The sequence below is a fragment of the Xenopus laevis genome, chromosome 6L (genome assembly GCF_017654675.1).
Source record: "Xenopus laevis strain J_2021 chromosome 6L, Xenopus_laevis_v10.1, whole genome shotgun sequence".
Classification (NCBI taxonomy): domain Eukaryota; kingdom Metazoa; phylum Chordata; class Amphibia; order Anura; family Pipidae; genus Xenopus; species Xenopus laevis.
In genome coordinates this window covers 12,761,959-12,783,900 of record NC_054381.1, presented here as the reverse complement: position 1 = coordinate 12,783,900, position 21,942 = coordinate 12,761,959, and the positions used below count along the sequence as shown (strand labels likewise).

General features: G+C 41.5%; 1 protein-coding gene across 3 annotated transcripts in view; it reads right to left on the bottom strand.

The window, feature by feature from the left end:
- Nucleotides 1–3,512: 3,512 nt before the first annotated feature.
- nub1.L (negative regulator of ubiquitin-like proteins 1 L homeolog) overlaps nt 3,513–21,942 on the bottom strand; it is a 42,121-nt gene continuing 23,691 nt past the window's right edge. For all 3 annotated transcript variants that reach the window (XM_018267116.2, XM_018267117.2, XM_041565782.1), the window contains exons 10-15: nt 18,460–18,567; nt 15,402–15,554; nt 14,218–14,364; nt 12,805–12,894; nt 4,975–5,143; nt 3,513–4,158 (exon numbers count right to left, since the gene is read on the bottom strand). In XM_018267116.2, the coding sequence (XP_018122605.1) occupies nt 4,001–4,158; nt 4,975–5,143; nt 12,805–12,894; nt 14,218–14,364; nt 15,402–15,554; nt 18,460–18,567 (825 nt within the window). In that variant the 3' untranslated portion in view covers nt 3,513–4,000. The remainder of the gene's footprint in view (nt 4,159–4,974; nt 5,144–12,804; nt 12,895–14,217; nt 14,365–15,401; nt 15,555–18,459; nt 18,568–21,942) is intronic.

Here is a 21,942-nt window from a genome sequence, read left to right as displayed (position 1 = left end):
TTGCTGAAAAACCAAACGGGCCCTATTTATAAAGGATCACAGAAGGAGCAATGATCCTGATCAGATTGGCCAGATTTACAGTGTCCAACTGAACTAAAGCTGAACCCTGTGTCATGTGACTTTAAAGCCCTGGATGGGATCAGATATGGGACGTGTTATCCAAAATGCTCAGGACCTGGGGTTTTCCAGATAAGGGAGCTTTCTGTAATTTGGATCTCCATTGCTAAAAAAATGATGTAAACATTAAATAAACCCAACAGGCTGGTTTTGCTTCCAATAAGGATTAATTATATCTTAGTTGGAATCAAGTAGAAACTACTGTTTTATTATTACAGAGAAAAAGGAAATCATTTTAAAAACTTTTAGAGGCACATTTATCAAAGGTCAAATTTCAAATTCATGTATTTTTTTAAAAAAAACTCCCCTAAACTCCCATTAATTCGAAATTCAACCAATCAAAATGTATTAAAATGATTGAATTTCTCAAACTCGGATAGATTACAATCGACCCGAAAACTCGAATTTGATTCGAGTTTTTTCCACGAAAAAAAACCTTGAATATCAGGAAGGCTGCAAACAACTCTAAATTGATCTACCATTGACTTAAAGAGCAATTAAGACTGGTTTTAGGTGGTCGAATAGTCAAATTAGTGTTCTTAAAGGGCCACGGTATAATAAATCTCGAAAATCTAATTCAAAATTTCTTTTGGACAGTTTTGACCATAAAAAATATAGAAAATTAAAATTTTCAATTCGACGCTTGATAAATCTGCCCCGTAATAATTTGATTAAAATGGAGTCCATGGGAAATGGCCTTCCTGTAATTCTGAGCTTTCTGGATAACAGACACCATAATGCATTTTGGGAGATTTTGCAATGCAATAATGCACATGAATATACAGAATCGTTTGTGGAGGATTCAGTATTCAGGCAGAAAAAATGGAGTCTGTGCATCCCTAAAAAAAACAAAACGCATGAAGACGTACCTTAACTGTGGATAAGTGGGAGCCACTGTACTAGTTCACCTTTAAGTATGCAGCAGACAGTTTGCAATTGGTCTCCATTTTTTTTTTTATATGTTGTGGTTTTTATATACTTTTTGTTCAGCAGCTGCAAGGAGGAGACTAAGTCATGGGACAGGTTTATTTCATGGCAGATGCCATAGTATTTCATCAGACCTGTGGCCCTAGAACTGCAGGAAATACAGATAAATACACAGAAAAGAGTAAAACGCTACAAACAATGCAAAGAGGAGAAATCAAAGTGACTAAGGCACTTAATGTACCCCTAACCTGTGCCTAAGCCCACTTTCAGTACAGTCATGTGCCACTGCCAGGACACTGTATATACCCCGCACCTCTAATGTATGAGCAGGAGTAATTATTAGATATACTGACCAGTTCTTTCTTGTCTCACTTTCCATCAGTCCAGCCCAATGCCTGTTACTGTCCTCCGAACTACAACTCCCAGCATTCACAGGCAGCCAAAGCCTTCTTTACGAGATACCAGGAGTTGCAGCTAAATAGCAGCTGATGGATTTTGTATAAACACAAAGAAAGGTTTAGGCTCAGAATGCATGGGATACTGAATTTCTACATATCAGTAAAATCTATTAACCATTAAAAACCCAATAACGGTAAATTGCCTTCAGCGTGGGTTTATGATGGGTCAGTTTCCATCAGTTAAAGGCACTGCGAGAGGAAGAGGACGTCAGAAAAGGGTGAAGAATGGGTTATTTAAAGGGGAACTAACTGTCAAAGCTTAAAAAACCTCCAGTGACCAATAAAATAAAAGTGCTGAACTCACATTTTCTATTATTTTTTCTTACTGAATTTGAGATAGAAATGAATGGTATATGACTGCAGTCCTTCTATTTGTGCTGCCTGGCATTCTGAACCCCTTACATATGCTGGTATAAGTTTATTAGAATCAGGGAAATCTCTGCATGACACTTTAGGGTTCAGTTCCCAAAGCCATGGGTGCAAGTACTGAACTGTTACCAGGTGCAACTTAGTCCCACCATGGCCGACATGAACCCATAGCACTGGGTTGTGCAAACTGCATCCTGCGCTCATTGTTTTACTTTGCTCCATATTCTCATTAATAAAAACAATACAGTGGGGCTCATTTATCAACACTGGGCAAATTTGCCAGTGGGCAGTAACCAATAGCAACCAATCAGTGCTTGGCTTTATTCAGGCAGCTGCAGGTAGAACAAGGAATGCAACAATTTGATTGGTTGCCATAGGTAACTGCCATGGGCAACTGTGCCCAGTGTTCATTAGGGAAGCACCGAGTCCAGGATTCGGTTCGGGATTTGACCAGGTTTATGACTTTTTCAGCAGGATTCGGATTCGGCCAAATCCTTCTGCCGGGCCTAACCGAATCCGAATTTGCATATGCAAATTAGGGGCAGGGAGGGAAATCGCGGGACTTTTTGTCACAAAACAAGGAAGTAAAAAATGTTTTCCCTTTCCCAGTGGCGTAACTATAATACAGCAGACCCCGCGGTTGAGGGGGGGCCCGGGGGACAGAGGGGCCCAGACCAAGGGGTCTGCTGAACTGAAACACTGTGTGCGGCGACCAAGATTGCCGCTTGCCACAAGTAATTTAGCGGCGGATCTGAGGCTTTCCGACGGGGCAGGAGATGTGCGAGCGCAGAAGGTCAGCGGATGCGTGTATGCGCATGCAGGTGTACGTGCGTGCGTGCAGCTAAGCCGGGGCCCCTGAAGATTTTTTTGCAGGGGGGCCCGGTTAGCTGTAGTTACGCCGCTGCCCTTTCCCACCCCTAATTTACATAAGCAAATTAGGATTCGGTTCGGTATTTGGCCAAATCTTTTCAGAAGAATTCGGGGGTTCGGCCGAATCCAAAATAGTGGATTCGGTGCATCCCTAGTGTTCATAAATGACCCCCGCTGTGTGCACACACAAGCGTAGCCCTTAAAATACTGTTGGACCACAACTCACAGTCATCTGCTGGGGATGACTGGGATTGTAGTTCTAACACAACTTGTGTTTGTTGTATTGAGTGTATTGGTTATGCCCAGTCTCTCCAACAGCTGCTTAACTGCCAAGCCAAGGGAATACTGGGAGTGGGGGTGAATATCACTTTAAATGGGTGGTTCACCTTTAAGTTAACTTTTAGTATAATGTCTAATTCTAAGCAACCTTTAAATTGGTCTTTATTATTTATGTTTCATAGTTTTTTTAATGATTTGCCTTTTTGTTTTGACTCTTTCCTGCTTTCAAATGGGGGTCACTCACCCCATATAAAAACAAATGCTCTGTAAGGCTACACATTTATTGTTATTGCTACTTTTTACTACTCATCTTTCTATTCAGTCCCTCTCCTATTCATATTCCAGTCTCTTATTCAAATTATTGCATGGTTGCTAGGGGAATTTGGACCCTGGCAATCAGACTACTGAATTGCAAACTGGAGAGCTGCTGAATAAAAAGCTTAATAACTCAAAAATCACAAATAATAAAAAATTAAAACCAATTGCAAATTGTCTCAGAATATCCCTCTCTACAGCATATCAACAGTTTATTTAAAGGAGAACAACCCATTTAAAGGGGAAATATCCCCAATCAGATGTGTTCGCTTAAAAGCAGCAGTAGATGCTGCAGTACCTGCTGATTGGTGCTCATACATTACTCCGCAAAAGTTTTAATGGTTCCACCCCTTGAAGGGGCAAGATGCAGAAGAAGGGAAGCCATGTTTTTCTGTTTGGCTGGTGAAACTAGAATTTTCTCCTAGCTATATTTTGGCTTCTGGAAATGATCCTTTGTGCTGATCTTGTGTCTCGGAGTTACAGCACATCCTAATGGACGGGCAGAGAGAAGCACAAGGGCAATATGTAAGGTACCTTCTTGCTGGATACAGGAGAGACCCAATATCCGGGCAGAGATGAAGGGGTTAAGGGCTGGTAGAAAAGCTGGTATAAAAGAGATGGTATGAAGGTTTCATTAGAAAACAGAGCCATGTTGCAGGCATGGGCTACAGCTTCTCTAAGTAAGACAGATACTCATTGAGCACAACTCCTTCCTCCTCTAATGTCAGATCCAGATAATCCTCCTCATGTTCCGGTATATCATCCAAGATTTCCTTCACCGGATCAATTTCTGATTCCTCGGCGCATGAGCTGGAACTCGACCCTTAAAAACAAATTGAATGCGTTACAAATTGGAATCGCCCGGGGCTTTAAGTCTTTGTAAAGGACATTTACCCCTTTTAGTGCTGGTGGCCCTTTGATGTTTGCAATGTGTGACATAGCTCATCATCATTCACCTTTAAGTTCACTTTTAGTATGCCTAATTCTGAGCAACTTCTCGATTGGTCTTCATTATTTATCTTTTATAGGTTCTGAATTATTTCCCTTCTTCTTCTGACTCTTTACAGCTTTCAAATGGGGGTCACTGACCCCATCTAAAAATCAAAAGCTCTCTAAGGCTACAAAAGTATTGTTATTGTTACTTTTTATTACTCATCTTTCTATTCAGTCCTTTTGATACTCCAGTCTCTTATTCAAATCTTAACTCAAAAAATGGAAAGGCGGCACTCCGGTTAAATAAGAAAGGTGGTTTATACCAACAGGTCACTGACCAACACGGTCAAATCAATGCATGGTTGCTAGGGTAATTTGGTCCCTAGCAACCAGACTGCTGAAATTGCAAACTGGAGAGCTGCTGAATAAAAAGCTAAATAACTCAAAAAGCACGAATAATAAAAAATGAAAACCAAATTGTCTCAGAATATCTCTCTCTACATCATACTAAAAGATAATTTAAAGGTGAATAACCCCTTTAATAAATCTGGTACACATACAATGTATTTTCACCTTTTTCTTTATGACATAATTAAAGGAAAACTAAAGCCTAAACAAGAATCTAAAAAGAAATCCTGTATTTTATATACCAAGCCCAGAGGTGCACCCTATAATAGTAATTGTTGCTAGAAACCCATTGCTGTACCTGCAGCCTCGGAAGATGAGGGTAGAGATGATTTTTCCAGTTCTTGCACCAGCTGAGGTGGGAGAGTTCCCTGGTGATGTGCCAGGACCTGGGATGCCAGCTCTGTGTTACCCTGGAAGATTCTGAGCGCCGCTTCTGCTGCTTCCCGGGGAAAGCCAATATATACCAACTGCAGGAGATACAACACAATGGGTTACACATGTAGATTAGCAGTGTTAGGGCAGAGACACACGGGAAGATTCGGGGAGATTAGTTAACCGGCGACAAATCTTCTCTTCTTCGGGCGATTAATCTCCCCTAACTTACTTCCCTCCGGCTAGAATGACAATCGTTGGCGGGGATGGCGCTCTCTTTATTTTCCGAAGGCGCCCGAAGTTTCCTCGTGAGGCAACTTCGGAAAACGAAGCGCTCCCAGCGCCATCCCGCCGTCGATTTTCATTCTAGCCGGCAGGGAGGCAGTTTGGGGAGATTAGTCGCCCTGAAGAAGAGAAGATTTGTCACCGGGTGACTAATCTCCCCGAATCTGCCCGTGTGTCTCTGCCCTTACAGTCTTACAGCAGGGGGTATTGTGTGTGATGTGCTCAATAACTAACTGTAAGCAGCACTTACCTTATATCTCAGCCATGGGTAACAGTGGGGCTTACAGATGCTGCTGAACTCCCGGCATCCCACGGTGCTGCTAAAAGTTGCAGTTCATCAACATCTGAAGGACCAAAGGTTGCCCAGCTATTCTCCATGGCTGCTAGATAGCAATGAACGATTAAAGGGGTGGTTCACCTTCAAGTTAACGTTTAGTATGTTTTCGACTAATTCTAAGCAACTTTTCTTTTTTTATAGTTATTGAATAATTTTCCTTCTTCTTCTGATTCTTTCCAGCTTTCAAATGGGGGGTCACTGACCCCATCTAAAAACAAATACTCTGTAAAGCAACAATTGTTTTGTTATTGTAACTTTTTATTACTGATCTTTCTATTCAGGCCTCTCCAGTCTGTTATAAAATGGCCAATTCTAAGCATCTTTTCAATTGGTCGTCATTATTTTTTTTATATAGTTTTTTTGTAATTATTTGCCTTTTTCTTATGACCCTTTCCTGACAGCTTTCAAATGAGGGGGGTCACTGACCCCATCTAAAAACAAATGCTCTGTAAGGCTACACATTTGTTGTTATTGCTACTTTTTATTTCTCATCTTTCTATTCAGGCCTCTCCTATTCATATTCCAGTCTCTTATTCAAATCAATGCATGGTTGCTAGGGTAATTTGGACCCTAGCAACTGGATTGCTGAAATTACAAACTGGAGAGCTGATAAATAAAAAGCTAAATAACTCAAAAACCACAAATAATAAAAAATGAAAAACAATCGCAAATTGTCTCAGAATATCTCTCACTACATCCTACTAAAAGTTACATACAATGTATTTCCACCTCTTTCTTTATGACATAATTAAAGGAGAACTAAAGCCTAAAGAAGAATCTGGGAAGAAATCCTGTATTTTATATACTGAACTTACTGTACCAGCCCAGAGGTGCACCCTATAATAGTAATTGTTGCTAGAAACCCATTGCTGTACCTGTGGCCTTGGAAGATGAAGGAAGACTAAAAGTTAAATGTTAAATTAAAGGTGATCAACCCCTTTAAGGGCCCAGTGGGTGTCCTGTGCTATACACGGGTGCCTATGGGATCATTACTGCCAAGGCTTGAGGGGACGGGAGGCCTAAATAAACTTTTACTGTGGGGTCCGGAAGTGTCTCGTTACATCGGTGAATAGCAAAGATCCAGCTAGAAAACTGCCAGCCTGCCGGCGGTTACTACATGAACTCAGCATGAAACGCATTAATATCCAGGGACTCGCCGAAGCTTCACCCCTGCCGGTTCTACTGTCCCCATCACATTATAGTATTCATGGGATTTATATGAGCATTTCTGCTTTCAGCGCTAGCAAATGAAGGGTGTACCATAAGGAGAATAAACTGTCATATTTCAGGAACAATATAAACCAGTTGTTGGGGGTCGGTGAGAGCAAAATACACAATCTACAGAGAATTTGGCCGGAAAATGTTAACCTTTGAGCTGTGGGTAATAAATCCTTTGGCTACGACTCCCGAAACGAGGAGGAACCACACTGGGACTGGGCTTTTATTGTCTCCTTATGTGTATGTAGCATGCCCCGTGTAACAGGGATTTGTCTCTCTCTAACAGCTGCAAGCTCAGCATTTCCCCCAACATCTACATATTCTGCTATGGGATTAAACCAAAACCCAAAAGTGCTCATGTGAAAACACGTCTGAACTATGTCCTGCCCCATGGGCCCTGGGATTGCTGCAAACTGTCACTCTCTACCATCATGCTGTACCATGGGGAATAAGGGATATAGACTAATATTTATGTATAAGCCATAACTCCATGAATATATTAGGGGAGCAAATAAGTTTTCCACCCTAATATACCTTCAGGCTGGGCATTCTGGGAGAGCAAATAAGCACTTTACTCAAACCTTACCCTAAGGGGCCTTCAGGCTGACCCCCTTCTGTTGCTCTAAGTCTTCCTTGGAAGTCCAGCCCCACAGTTTGGGAACTGCTTCCTTAAAGGAGAACTACAGAATGGCTGTCTCACATAGACTCCATTTTATCCAAATAATCCAAATTTTTAAAAATGATTTCCTTTTTCTCTGTAATAATAAAACAGTAGCTTGTACTTGATCCCAACTAAGATATAATTAATCCTTATTGGAAGCAAAACCAGCCTATTGCCTTTATTTAATGTTTAAATGAATTTCTAGTAGACTTAAGGCATGAAGACCCAGATTACGGAAAGATCCATTATCCGGAAAACCCCAGGTCCCGAGCATTCTGGATAACCGGTCCCATACCTGTATACAGATCTGGTTGCTAGGGTCCAAATTATACTAGTGACCATGCATTGATTTGAATGAGAGACTGGAGTATGAATAGAAGAGGCCTGAATAGAAAGAGGAGTAATAACAATATGCAAAAACAGTAAATATGTAACCTTACAGAGCATTTGTTTTTAGATGGGGTCAGTAGAAAGAGTAGAAAGCTGGAAAGAGTCAGAAGAAGAAAGCAAATAATTCAAAATCATAAAACCAGTGAAAAATTGCTTAGAAGTGACCATTCTACAACATACTAAAAGTTAACATAAAGGTGAACCACCCCTTTAAGGCATTTAGGAGGGCTCTGGGAAGTGACAGTGTAAAAAGTGGCAGTATCACCATCCCAGATATTACAGGACCAGCAACATCATAAAGTAAGTATGATTCCTTTAATAAGGCCTATTTATTTGTATTTTGTATATGAAGAATCCTCCTCCTCCTCCTGAGGAGCCCAAGCCTTCAGGTCTAAGAGGTTCTCACTGTGGAAGGGCTAAATATTGATATTCTAATGAAGACTGGGCTGAGAAATATCAAATAGTGATATCATAGCCCATGTCACTCTGGGGAGAACTGCACCTCCCTGCCGCATCCCTGTAATTGACAACAGTCTCATGCGCAGACAGAACGGAGATAAGAATGTCTCAGGGGTCCACGAGTGAATGGAAACAATTACAATTATTCCTGGAAAGGGCACATTATGTTTTAGCGCATCTTATACGAGTCGGGGGGAAACAGTTAGGGAAGAAAGGATGGATGTTTGATCCCTCTGCCTCTAATGATAAATCTACTCTGCCCGCTGTGCCAGGCTTTGGTTTGTGGCAGTTGGAGAAAATTCTCTCTTGAAGAATAGACTGTGCTCCGGCACTGAAAATACCCTGATGTTGGAGAACTACACATCTCAGGAATGCTGGGAACGGTCTCACGATTTAAAGGGCTGCAGTTTGCCCCCTCCCCTATAAATAGCTCATATTATTTGCCACCATGCCAACAATTTGATGAAGGTGGCCATACATAGGCCGATAATACCTGCAACAGACCGAGTCGGCAAATTATTTGCCTGTGTATGGGGTCCTCCGACGGGTTTCCCTGATCGATATCTGTCTGAAAGCGGCCAGATATTGAATGGGCAGGGCTAAAAATCCCATTGAATTGCGCACTAGAGTCCTGCGCGGGTCCATTTTTTGGAACCCAAACCTGACCCGTACCCGCAACCTGCAATCCGCAACCTGGACCCAGATTCTTACCCGATTGGACCCGCTACCTGACCTGCAAAAACCTTATCCGCAACCCGGACCCGCTGACCATCAAGAATCAGAAAGTGCTGTCATTGTAAACCAGAAGTAGGTCAGAAAAAAGGAGTAAAAATCGCTATTGAGAAGACCTGCGGCCCGACCTGCAGAACCGCCGACCCGCGTCTATACCTGCAACCCACAGGGTATCACAGATTTTTGTGGGAAACCCACAGGTACCCGACCCACTGCAGGACTATATCGCGGACTACATCTGTTCGCTGATGCGGTCCCGCAATCCGACCTCTCGTATTCCTTTCATTCTGATCCGATCGTTGGGCCCTAGGGTCCACAATCGGATCAACCCGATATTGCCGGCCTCAAGGTGGGAATTTCAGGGAGAGATTAGCTCATTTAGCCAAAAAGTGGATCTCTATGTGTATGGCCACCTTTAGGCTACAAATGTATTGTTAGTGACTTTCTAATACTCATTTCTATTCAGACCCTCCCCTAGTTATATTCCAGCCCCTAACTTACATCTGTGCACAGTTGCTAGGGTAATTTGGACCCTAGCAACCAGATTGCTGAAATTGCAAACTGGAGAGCTGCTGAATAAAAAGCTAAATAACTCAAAAGCCACAAATAATAAAAAATGAAAACCAACTGCAAATTGTCTCAGAATATCCCTCTATACATGATACTAAAAGTTAATTTAAAGGTGAACAACCCCTTTTATATCTGGTCAGCACCCAAGTAGACATCCACCAGACAGGCAGTGGGTTGAAGGCTGGACTGGCCACCTCTGGGTTCTGGAAAATGGCAGAGGGGCTGCTGAAAGATGCCATAGACTGTCACTATATTTAGTGGGCTGATGGGGGGATATTTGGGTCTCTATGTACTTGAAATGCCAGGGCCTGTTTTGGATTCCAGTCCAGAGCTGGTGGTCCATACATTGGTCAATGCTATCAACAGAGCCTGGCAGTCACAACTGCCCATACACAGGGCCCTCAAGGGATCAAAGACCCATACAGTATACCGTATATACTCGAGTATAAGCCGAGGTACCTAATTTTACCTACAAAAACTGGGAAAACGTATTGACTCGAGTATAAGCCTAGACACAACTACAGCCCTGTCTCCCAGCAGCGCACATTCCGCCAAAGCGACCCCCCCAGCGATCAACCGGACTTCTTTGCAAAGTTGATGGTGACAGAGAATTGCCAAACGGATTACTGTGTGCATTGTCCCACTGTCCCACTACCATGTGCAGAGGGTGTTGTGTGATATTGCCATCACTGTTAATCTTTCGTATAACCAACAGAGGGCGCTGTGTGATATTGCAGTCACTGTTATTCTTTCATATAACCAACAGAGGGTGCTGTGTGATATTGCAGTCACTGTTATTCTTTCATATAACCAACAGAGGGCACTGTGTGATATTGCAGTCACTGTTATTCTTTGATATAACCAACAGAGGGCACTGTGTGATATTGCAGTCACTGTTATTCTTTGATATAACCAACAGATGGCGCTGTGTGATATTGCAGTCACTGTTATTCTTTCATATAACCAACAGAGGGCTGAAAAACTTAACTTATCGAGTATATACGGTACTTAAAATATGATCCTGCATGGAGGCACATTTGGGTGAATAGAGGGAGTGGCATCAATAAATGGAAAATAATTGGGTTTAATCTAGTGGCAAATTTTGCACTGGAGCCTTTGGGCCTCTAGCCCCGCCTCTAGGTGATTTGCAAATAGATTTTAACATTGGATCATGGTCTTCTACAAATGAATCTGCCGTTCTGCCTCCCACCGTTCCGTTGGTTATTTGTAATAAGCACTAATTCACTGCAGAACACTGTAATGAATGGAAGGACTTGTTCCAAAGAGTAGATAAGTCATTTCTGCTGAATGAACTAAAAGCAAAGAAATCTGTTCTGAATTTGTTACTTGAATGTTTTTTTGCTGATGCACAAATTCCTCGGCAGCATAGATTCTGCTCAGTTTGCTCTCTCTGAATTGATGGCATCGCTGTGAAACTGGTGGTGCATTATGGGAAGCTGTAGGTGCACATAGTACACGGCAGTTACAGTTATAATGGAACATTCTATTGAGCTAAGGTGACCATATGCAGGTAGATTAAAGCTGCAGATATCAGTCCTTAGACCGATTCGGCAGCTTGTCTGCTTTGTGTGAGGGTTCCCGACAGGTCCTCACGATCGATATCAGGCCAAAAATTGGCCAGATATCAATCTGTCAAGTTGGATTTTTTTCTGCAATCCAAGACTGAATCGACTAGTCCGAACATTCTGATTCACTTGATATCGCCCAGCCATTAGTGGGCATATCGGGTTAAGATCCAACGAGCGGATCTGAAGGTGGCCATACACAGGGAGATCTGCTCGTTTGGCGATGTTGCCAAACGAGCGGATCTCTCCCCTATATGCCTGATTGAGGTAGGTGATATCGGGCTGGTCCGATCGTGGGCCGTGCATCAACTGACAGATGCGCCCATGATCAGACGGGATTTTTTAACCTGCCCTCCCCGATCGATATCTGCCCAAAAGTCAGCCAGATCTCAATCGGGGAAGCCTGTCGGAGGGCCCCACACACGGTCCAATAAGCTGCCGACTCGGTCGGTCTGCAGCTTTTATTGACCCCTGTATGGGGGCCTTAATAGTGTATGGCCACCTTTACACAAGAGCAGTTACACAAGAGGAGGATCCTCTTCTTTCTGTTCAGTTCTAAGCAGAGCCATGTCTCAAAACCTTTTATTCCCCCCCGTCGGGAAAATAATTTTCAGCTGACATGATTAGTAGGTGGGGCTCTTGTATCCAATTCATTATTATGATTACTACTACTGAAATCTTGAAAACTAGAAAAAAAAGCAGATGCAAAAGTGCTCAGAAGACAGCTCTTAACAACTTTACATTAATATGCGGGAAGTACAGAAAAACTTTTCCCCCGTCTGGGGTAAGGGAAGGTTTAAATAAATCAGGAAAAGTCAAACTTGAAGGCCTTCAACTGCAACAACTTCTGTCCTGGAGGGAGCATTTTAACACAATATAATAGGAGACATTCTTGCATTTCACACAATGTATCCCTACTATGAAAAATGACAGCAAGGTTCTGCATCCTTTTTGGAGCACATAGACCCAGGGTCAGACTGGGCCTGTGGGACACCAGGAAAAAACCCAGTGGGCCTCTCTGACACAGACCCCCTACCTACATAAAACTTGCCTGCCTAATGACCTACCCCCTGGCCCCAATCACGGCCACAAGGAGAGAATGTATGTAATGTGTGGTTGTTCAGTGCCGGAGAGAGTTGGGGGTCCTGATGTGTAAGCCTAGTGGGCCCCTGCCCCCCATTACGACTCTGAATAGACCTATGTAGTACTAACTCTGTTAGTCTCCGCTATACTCATGAGGCGCAGGAAGGGGGGTAACAGAGCCCAATTGCAGATGGTAAGGACAGGGCTGGAATGCAACCACTAATGCTAAAGCATTCCTCATAGTGCAAGAGCTAGTTATGTGAGCTCTAAGGTGTGTGCTCTTGCACCAAGAAGAAAAGTTATTGGCACCCAATATGTCCTCTGTACATTTACCAATCGCTTCCCTACCAAAGGGCCCCTGTAATCCTGGGGACCCCGATCAACTGCCCTTCCCTAACAGCGGCCCTGGGTATTTAGATAAACATTGTGTTTCACCTGATCAATACTCTCAGGTGGAACCTGGTAGGAGCTGGTGCTCGCTGGATTATCACTTGGAATTAAACGTTCCGGGGCATCAAGAAGAAGCTGTTGAAGAGAAATGACAGTTATCAGAAAGACTCATTGTATATTGCACATACTGTCCTTAGGCAAAAAAACTAAAGTCTGTGTTTGGCCAAATATGTTAAGAATACACTTATTATAGAGGCATGCCTCAGAATGCCTCTTTCACCCCTGCCCCCGGCATTCTCTTATTAATTCTCTCTGACATTCTTTGGGAACATTTAAATATTCATAAGGAGATATCACATAACATTATATTGCTTATCAATTAGCAATTCATTGTAAGTCTAGTTACAGACTTTGCAAACGTTCTTCAGTTTAGATTAAAGGTGAACCAGCCCTTTAGGGTCAGGGCACACACTCAAATTCGGGGAGATTAGTAGCCCCCCCGGTGACAAATCTCCTCTTCTCCGGTGCGACTAATCTCCCCGAACTGCCTCCCACAAGCTAGATTGTAAATCACCGGCAGGATGGCACTCGGAGTGCTTCGCCAAAAGTTTCCTTGTGAGGCAACTTTGGGCAACTAATTTCTCCGAATCGGAGCGTGTGCCGTGACCCTTAAAGTGGTTTAACCTTCAAATTAACCTTTAGCAAGATGGAATCAAAAATGGCCAATTATAAGCAACTTTTCAATTGGTCTTCATTATTTATAGTATTTGAATTATTTGCCGTTTTCTTCTGACTCTTTCCTGCTTTGGGGGGGGGGTCACTGACCCATCTAAAAACAAATGCTCTGTAAGGCTACAAATGTAATGTTATTGGTACTTTTTATTATTCATCTTTATATTCAGGCCTCTCTTATTCATATTCCAGTCACTTATTCAAATCAATGTATGGTTGCTAGGATAATTTGGACCATAGAGACCAGATGGCTGAAATTGCAAACTAGAGCTGCTGAATAAAAAGCTAAATAACTTTTAGTATGTTATGTCTAATTCTAAGCAACTTCCAATTGGTCTTAATTTTTTTCTTTATAGTTTTTTAGTTATTTGCCTTCTTCTGACTATTTTCAGCTTCCAACTGGGGGATGACTGACCCCTTCTAAAAAACAAATGCTTGTCTTTTTTATTCAGGCCTCTCGTATTCATATTCCAGTCTCTTATTCAAATCAATGCATGGTTGCTAGGGTAATTTGGACCCTAGCAACCAGATTGCCAAAATTGCAAACTAGAGAGCTGCTGAATAAAAAGCTAAATAACTTACAAGTAATAAAAAATGGAAACTAATTGCAAATTGTCTCAGAATATCACTCTCTACATCATACTAAAAGTTAATTTAAAGGTGAAGAACCCCTTTAAGAAATATTTTATATCATTGTCTGTGGTGTTTAGTCCCTAAATAAATTACCTGAACGGCCCGGTCAATATTTCCTCCAGTCTGACTCAGGGCCTCTGCTGCGGCTCGTTCCGAATACCCCATGCCTCTCAGGATATTTATCTTGTCCAGTCTCTTCCTTCTCTTTTCCTTCTCTTCCTTTTTAAGTTTTGCTTTATGCTTGAAGTGAATGGGAAAAAAACTCATTACTGAACAGCAACATAAAAAACATGCAACAATGCAGCATAAAACCAGTATATCAGTTTGACACCCACTATCCCTCACCAAAGATTAAAGGAGAACTAAAGCTCAACAAAGAATGTGTCTAGAAATGCTGCACATTAGGGGTCAAATTTATACCAGAATGCTGTGTGCAGAGTGTATATAAACAGACTCTGCCCATTTATATTGCACTTTGCAAACTGAGTTCTGGTATTTATGAACCGCCACAGGTCTCTGTGCTCTGAACCCGTCGCTCCACATACAAAGCATTTATTGTGATCTTCTTTCCCTGCCAGACTCTATACCTATTCTCTTAAATGGGTGGTTCACCTTTTAGTTAACATTTAGTATGGTATAGAATGGCTAAGCTAGATTTCAGTTGGCCTTCATTTTTTTAAAAATAATTTCCCTTCTTCTTCTGACTCTTTCCAGCTTTAAATGGGGTTCATTGACCCCATCTAAAAAAACAATTGCTCTGTAAAGCTGGCCATACATATGGAGATCTGCTCGTTTGACCTTGAGGAGGGCGATATAGGGCTGACCCGATCATGGGATCATAATGAGGAGAAAACGAGCGGTCGGATCGAGTACCGCGTCAACGAATCAATGTGGTCCTCATCCAACCAGATTTATTTCCGGCCAGATATAGATCGGGTAAGCCCGTTGGAGGGCCCCATACACTGGGCAATAAGCTGCCGATCACATTTTTGCTGCTTTTATTAAAACCCTCTCCTGTTCATTTTCCGGTCTCTTACTCAAATTCAATGGTTGCTAGGGTAATATGGACTCTAGCAACCAGATTGCTGAAATTGCAAACTGGAGAGCTGCTAAATAAAAAGCTAAATAACTTAAAAACTACCAATAATAAAAAATGAAAACCAATTGCAAATTCGCTCAGAATATCAATCTCTGCATCATTCTTAAAAGTTTATTTAAAGGTGAACAATCCCTTTTGACAAATAAGAGTGTGAGTTAAAGGCAGAGTATTTCAGTACCTCTCTTTTGCTTTCAATGTGGTTTGCTGCGTGTTCCACGTTGCCGTCACATGCTCTGAGTGCCAGACGAGACTCCTGTGCAGAGAACCCCAGTTGTAATAAGGTCTCAACTTTTGTGGGGTCTATAGAGAGCTCATTGTATAAACCTTGTGCCTGCAAAAGAACCAAAAGGAAAGCATTCAGCTGCAAATAATATAAACATTATTTCTATGGTCATATTTTCTACCAAAGCCCCCCAAGCACACCACTTCGAATAACATTGCTACTAATGTTTGTGCAGCTTTGTAGCATACAATGATACATTTTGCATATGTAATATAACTGGGACAGAGCAACAAAAATCTCAACTGACTTTTTAAATGCAGGAATAATGGGGCTCATTTTTAAATTTGCACCCAGGCAGTAACCCACAGCGACCAATCAGTGACTGGCTTTTTCACCTGCACGTTGAACAATGAAAGCAAACCTTTAAATGGTTGCCATGGATTACTGCCCAGGTGCAAATTAGCCCAGTGTTTATAAATAAGCCTCAATGACTTCTGCAGGACATATAAGCTAAGACATCTGGGAATCTTTATGTAACTAGAAAAAGTGAGACCCGGACTACATATTATTAAGCCGCATACATGTTAATTTATTTATATATGGGATCTATCACAGAAAACACTTGGAACCTGAGGTTTTTTTGGGATATGGGGAATTTTGTCTGTCATTGGTCCAACTGGGACATTATCTAATGGACAGCTGAACCACTGCCAACCTAAAAACTCAATACTACTGGGGGAATGTAATAAAAGTCGCAAAGAGCAAAACAATTCGCAATGTAAATACGAAACTGTTATTACATTGCAAATTTTAATTGCGCATAAGAAGTGCTTGAAGGTGTCGTAATCTTTTGGAGCAAACATACGTTTTTCAGTAAGAAGTTTTATTACATTCACTGAGCACTGGCGCTAACTATAAAATTCGTAAACCTTCTTCCATTGTCGGAAGTGGTCACTAAACTGTTTCCGGGTTCGCAAAAGCTATATTAGATTCGCGCAAAGGAAAATTTGTTTGCAAAGAGGCATAACTTTTCGAATTGCGAATATTTTTTCAGTTACAGACTTTTATTATATTCCCTGATATGATTGCTCTACGATAGATCCCTATCAGCACTTTACTGAAACACTATTGTTATTTTTCATATTAAACACTACATAATGGGCTATTTTTCTTCTTCTCCAAAACCATGGAGAGTCAACGTTGGAGAAAGGGGACTGCTTAGATACTTCCATTGTAGGAAATAAAATATTATGCTCAAGAGAACATAAAACAGAGAGCAAGAGGAGGCAGAGCCCAGTATTCAGTGCACATTCTCCATTTCCCTAGATGGGACTAAAAGTGGCCACACATGGGTCAATAAAATCTGTGGATTTGGCCTCTACAAACCAATTTGGCAGATTATTGGTAAATATATGGGGGTCTTCTGACAACCTGCCTGATTGATCAGTATCTATCTGAAAATCTCACTGGGCGAGTAAAACATTGTCTGGTTGGTCAAGTCCTCCCTGAAGGGTGTCTGCAGGCCCCTATTATAAAACGATCATTGGCATGAGGGGTCAATGTATAAAAATATGTTTTCATATTTTTCAGTGTTTCTACTGATGTATACTCATTTTACTCTTGAACTATAAAATTTGTGAAATATTGTGGATACTTGGGCTGTGTTTGACCGGTAAGTGACCGGCTAATGTGGCTAATTGCTTTGATTGGCCAGCTTGCAAATCTTGCAAATGTAAAATGGACATTTTAAAGGGGTTGTTCACCTTTTGGACAATAAAGCTAATTTAACAGCCCATGTCATAAAAAAATCCCTGCAAAAACTCTCTCAGTTCTCTTCTCTGTTATGGGTTCGCCGATAAGCTCTGTGTAAGGGTAGGACTACACGGACGTTTTCAGCACAATCCGATGCGACAAAACGCCCGTCGAATGCGACGGAAATAAGGTAAGGGATAGAAATGTCTGCATCCGTCATGTTGCGTCGGATCAACGCTGCGACTTCAGACATTTCTTATCTTATTTCCTCTTACCTTAATTCCGTTACATGCGACTTGTCGAGGGCATTTTGTCACAGCGCGTTGGATCGCGCCGAAAACGTCCATGTAGTCCTACCCTAAGAGATCCAGGTAAATAAGGAAGTTCACGACTGAATCTGCACTGCGCTTGCTTCATTTGCATATCTTTGATCCAATTGGCTGAATCTTGGCAGCTGATGGAATTGAAGATATGCAAATGAAGCAGGAGAGAGAAAGCATGCGCAGTGCAGATTCAGTCGTGAGCTTCCTTATTTACCAACCTGCATCTCTTACACAGAGCCTGTCCCACGATAACAGATCACAGAGGAGAGAGTTTTTGCAGAGAGATGATCCACTTCTATGGTATGTATCTCTGAAAGCAAACATTTTAAGTTATAAAGATAAATTACAAAAACATTTTTTACGACATGGGCTGTTAAATTAGCTTTATTAAAATGTTTGCTTTCAGAGATACATACCATAGAAGTGGATCATCTCTCTGCAAAAACTCTCTCCTCTGTGATCTGTTATCGTGGGACAGGCTCTGTGTAAGATATATATATATATATATATATATATATATATATATATATATATATATATATATATATATATATATATATATATATATATATATATATATATATATATACACACATACATACATATATATATATGAACACCACTAGGGGTCGCAGTTTGTTTGCCTATAAATTTGCACAGTCTCTCTGGTTCATTATCACTGAGGAAGGGCCATGTGGTCCCGAAACGTTTGATCTGTCTACAGCACCATGAAATAAATTTTGGGAACACCCCGATTGCAGCAAAATAAGGTATAGGCATTGTTTTTTCTTATTGCAGATTGTGTAAAACGGGCACAAAGGACAAGGCTGAATACGATTGGCTTTGACACCTTATTATCCATGTTGCTATATAACAAGAAACAGAAAATAAGGGACAAGTAGACATGGTCTGATCATGGGTGTGAGGCAATGTATTACCCTGGCCAGCTTTTCTGCTGCCTGTTTGGCTCTTCCGCTGTGATAACTTATTATTCCCTGGAGCAGATACAGTCTCAGGAACAGCACTTTCTCTCGGCCGTAACTTCCCTGCAGAGAAATAGAAAAATAAAAGCATTTGCAGCAGAATTCACAGGCAAGAGGTATCAAGAAGTGGGAAGATATGGGAAAAAAAGCCTTGGAATAAAATTCACAGCCATTGGGGGAAGCGGACTAATGTTTATCAGCTTCAACCTTTCCCACAACCCATCGGCTGTTAGGGGGTTGCTGATCCCTGATTCTGAAAACTGTTCCACTTTCTTTATTGCCAAGTGTACTCCCCTCTGCCAGACGTGCTGGAAAGGCTTATTGAGATCCCAGCACATTACAGAGACTATAAAGTCTTTACTGGGGATTTTATAGACAATTTATCAACTCACAGGCTTAGTAAGCAGAGAGTCTGAGGCAGGTTGTGTACATCTCCATGGTATAAAAAGCCCCCCAGTTCATAGATTCATAAACACCCCACAAATTCATGACTCATATAGTCACATAGCAGCATTATGTTATCACTACCTGTGGATTTTCAGCTGTTGCTGATCTAGAGCCCCAGAACAAGGAACATTTCTTACAGTTACACACTGAACTGTGAGTGATTTTACATAGACAGACAGACACTGCACAGATAAATGGACAATACGTAGAAAGATCAATAAACAGAGAAGCGGATAGACCATTTCTAGAGGAGAGTAAAGGTGGCCATAGACGCACAGATAATAACGTACGAAACAAATTATCATACGATATTTTCGGTGGGAAAAAAGTCGACCAATATCGTCAGAAGACTTGGATATCAGTCGGCTCGGCGATCGGGCTGGACGGAAAATTTTGATCGGGTGCCTTTGAAGGCACCAAACATCGCCCATTGTTAGTGCTGAATCGTCAGATACAGGTATAATTCTATTGTTTCCACCTGTATATCTGACCATTCAGATCTACACGTGTGTATTGAAACAAACAATCTTTCTTGGAAAGATCTTTTCCAAGAAAGATCGTAATTGTTACGTTTATGGCCACCTTAAAGGGCACCTATCGCAGCCAAAATCAAACACATATTAACAATCTGACCAGTACAACATAAACACATTTAATCAAACTACATATATAGTTTTTTGAAAAAAAACTGCAGGTTTTAAAAAATCCCTTACTTTGTCAAATGGGTTCTTTCACTGAGGGAGGCCATACTGAGACTATAACAGAGACTATAATATGCAAATTTCAGGAGCATGCTCAGATTGTAACACTGCTTTGAGTATTCTACCCAGAATGCCTTGTTTTAGTAAACTCCTCCACTAGAAGTATCAGGAGATTTCCCTATCTTGTCCCCTGCTGGTGATGTTATTATGCAAATGAAGGGCACACAGTAACTTCCAGCAGGTGGCAGCACTACTGTACAGCAGCTAACACACAGGTTTGGCTGATTTGAAAATAGCTTAGAAGGGTTGATAAGCAACAAGGAATTTCAACTGAGCATGTGCGAGATTTCAGAGCTGCAGTTGGCTGGGAAGATATAGGTAGGAGGAGCCAGTGAAATCCAAGATGGCTGCCTCAGATAGAACTGCAGTGGAGATAGGGGAGATCTTGCAGAAGGAATAATGAGCTGATCATTTACATTATACAAACAATTCTAACTGTTTTAAAAATCTGATTTCTTGAACTTCCACAAAGTGTATTTACTTAGGAAATGATTTTACTTATGATTGGTGCCCTTTAAGGTTTATGTATTGGACTATCTCCCCTCATTTATGGCCTCCCACAGAATGAAATATCTGGTGGAAGTCTGATGAAAGGGGACAGGTGCCATTCAAGAAGTCTGGGAGGAGAACAGACTGCCGCCCACTGCATTACATTCACATTGGAAATGAAATGTGAGAAATCCAGGTTTTTACAGGCAAGCAGAGATTCTGAAAATGCACCAGAGCTGGAGGATTTATATCCAGGAAGCAGAATGCGAATGCAAGTGATTTGTAAGAGGCCAAATTACGTTGTTACAGTCTTGGGAACAATACCGGATGTGTGTCATTGTGACATTCCTCTATGACCATTCATGAAAAAATAAATCAGACCTTGTGAGATCTATCCAAACAAACTTGGCGGATTTCAGCAAAGAACCCAGAGTCTCTGCATTTTGAGCCGAAATCTACAGAAGTCTGTTTGTGTTACTTACAATTCAAATAGGGATGCACCGAATCCAGGACTCAGTTCGGGATGTGGGCTTTATCAGCAGGATTTGGATTTGGCCGAATCCTTTTGCCCAGCTGAACCGAATCTTAATTTGCATATGCAAATTAGAGGCGGGAGGGAAACAAAACAAGGAAGTAAAAAATTTTTTCCCCTTCCCATCCCTAATTTGCATATGCAAATTAAGATTTGGTTCGGTATTTGCCCGAATCGTTCGCAAAGGATCCTGGAGTTCGGGCCGAACCCAAAATAGTCGATTCGGTACATCCCTAGATTCATCACTTCTGAATGCTGAAGAGAGAGGAGGTTACTGCCCGTGGTAGGGTTGAAATCAGTCAGTGTATTCCAGCTACCTCATTTTGGCCCCAGTGTGGTCTTTCCTCAGGTCCTGGGTGCTTGATATGTGCGTGTGTTCACTGAAAATAGGCATGCATGTGCCCTGACAAGGTTCAGTCATTTCTGTATTAGTCACTGTGGAATGTTTTCACCAGTTAAAAAGCCCATAGAGTCCTGGGTTACACTACCCTTAAACTCATGGCTCAATCAGCAGCAGCAATTTCCAACAAGCAGAACAATGCCTGAATCAGTCAAGGAGTCTGTCTTTTGTATTAAAAGAAACCTTAAAGGGGACCCGTCACTCAAAAAAAATTATTCATAATCCTATTTTATCACATCAGTCAAGCAAAATGAACTTTAATTACACTATATAAATTATTTGAATCTTGTTTACATCAGTCTGGGAATTCATAATTATAACAAGCAGGCAGGAGCCACTGTTATTAAGACAAGCCTTGTATCAACTCAGAATCTTGTTTGTGCAACAGAATGGGGGACCTGATGTCCATCCCCACGCACTGGCTAAACTAAAATAAAACTGGGGGAATGTGGGGAGAGCAGTGACCTCTAGGAAGTGCTGAATGGAAAGTGAAAGTAATTATCTGCCCCGCCTCTATGTCTAAGGCATAGAGGAGGGGCAGACAATATTTGATTGACAGCTGAGATTTTTAAACGAGCTTGCAACAGCTATGAATGCTTTAATAAAAAATAGAAATTGGATTTCATATTCAATTTGAAAAGGACTTTTATTATACAGGTTTTTGTGTCTGGATGACAGGTCCACTTTAATTATCGGTTTGATTTACTAAAATCAGAGTCTTAAGGTCAGAACAGAGAGGTTTGGAAAAAGTTTTTATCCTCAGGTAGACGTCTTAATCATGATATGCCACCACAATCTTTTTTTTTCGT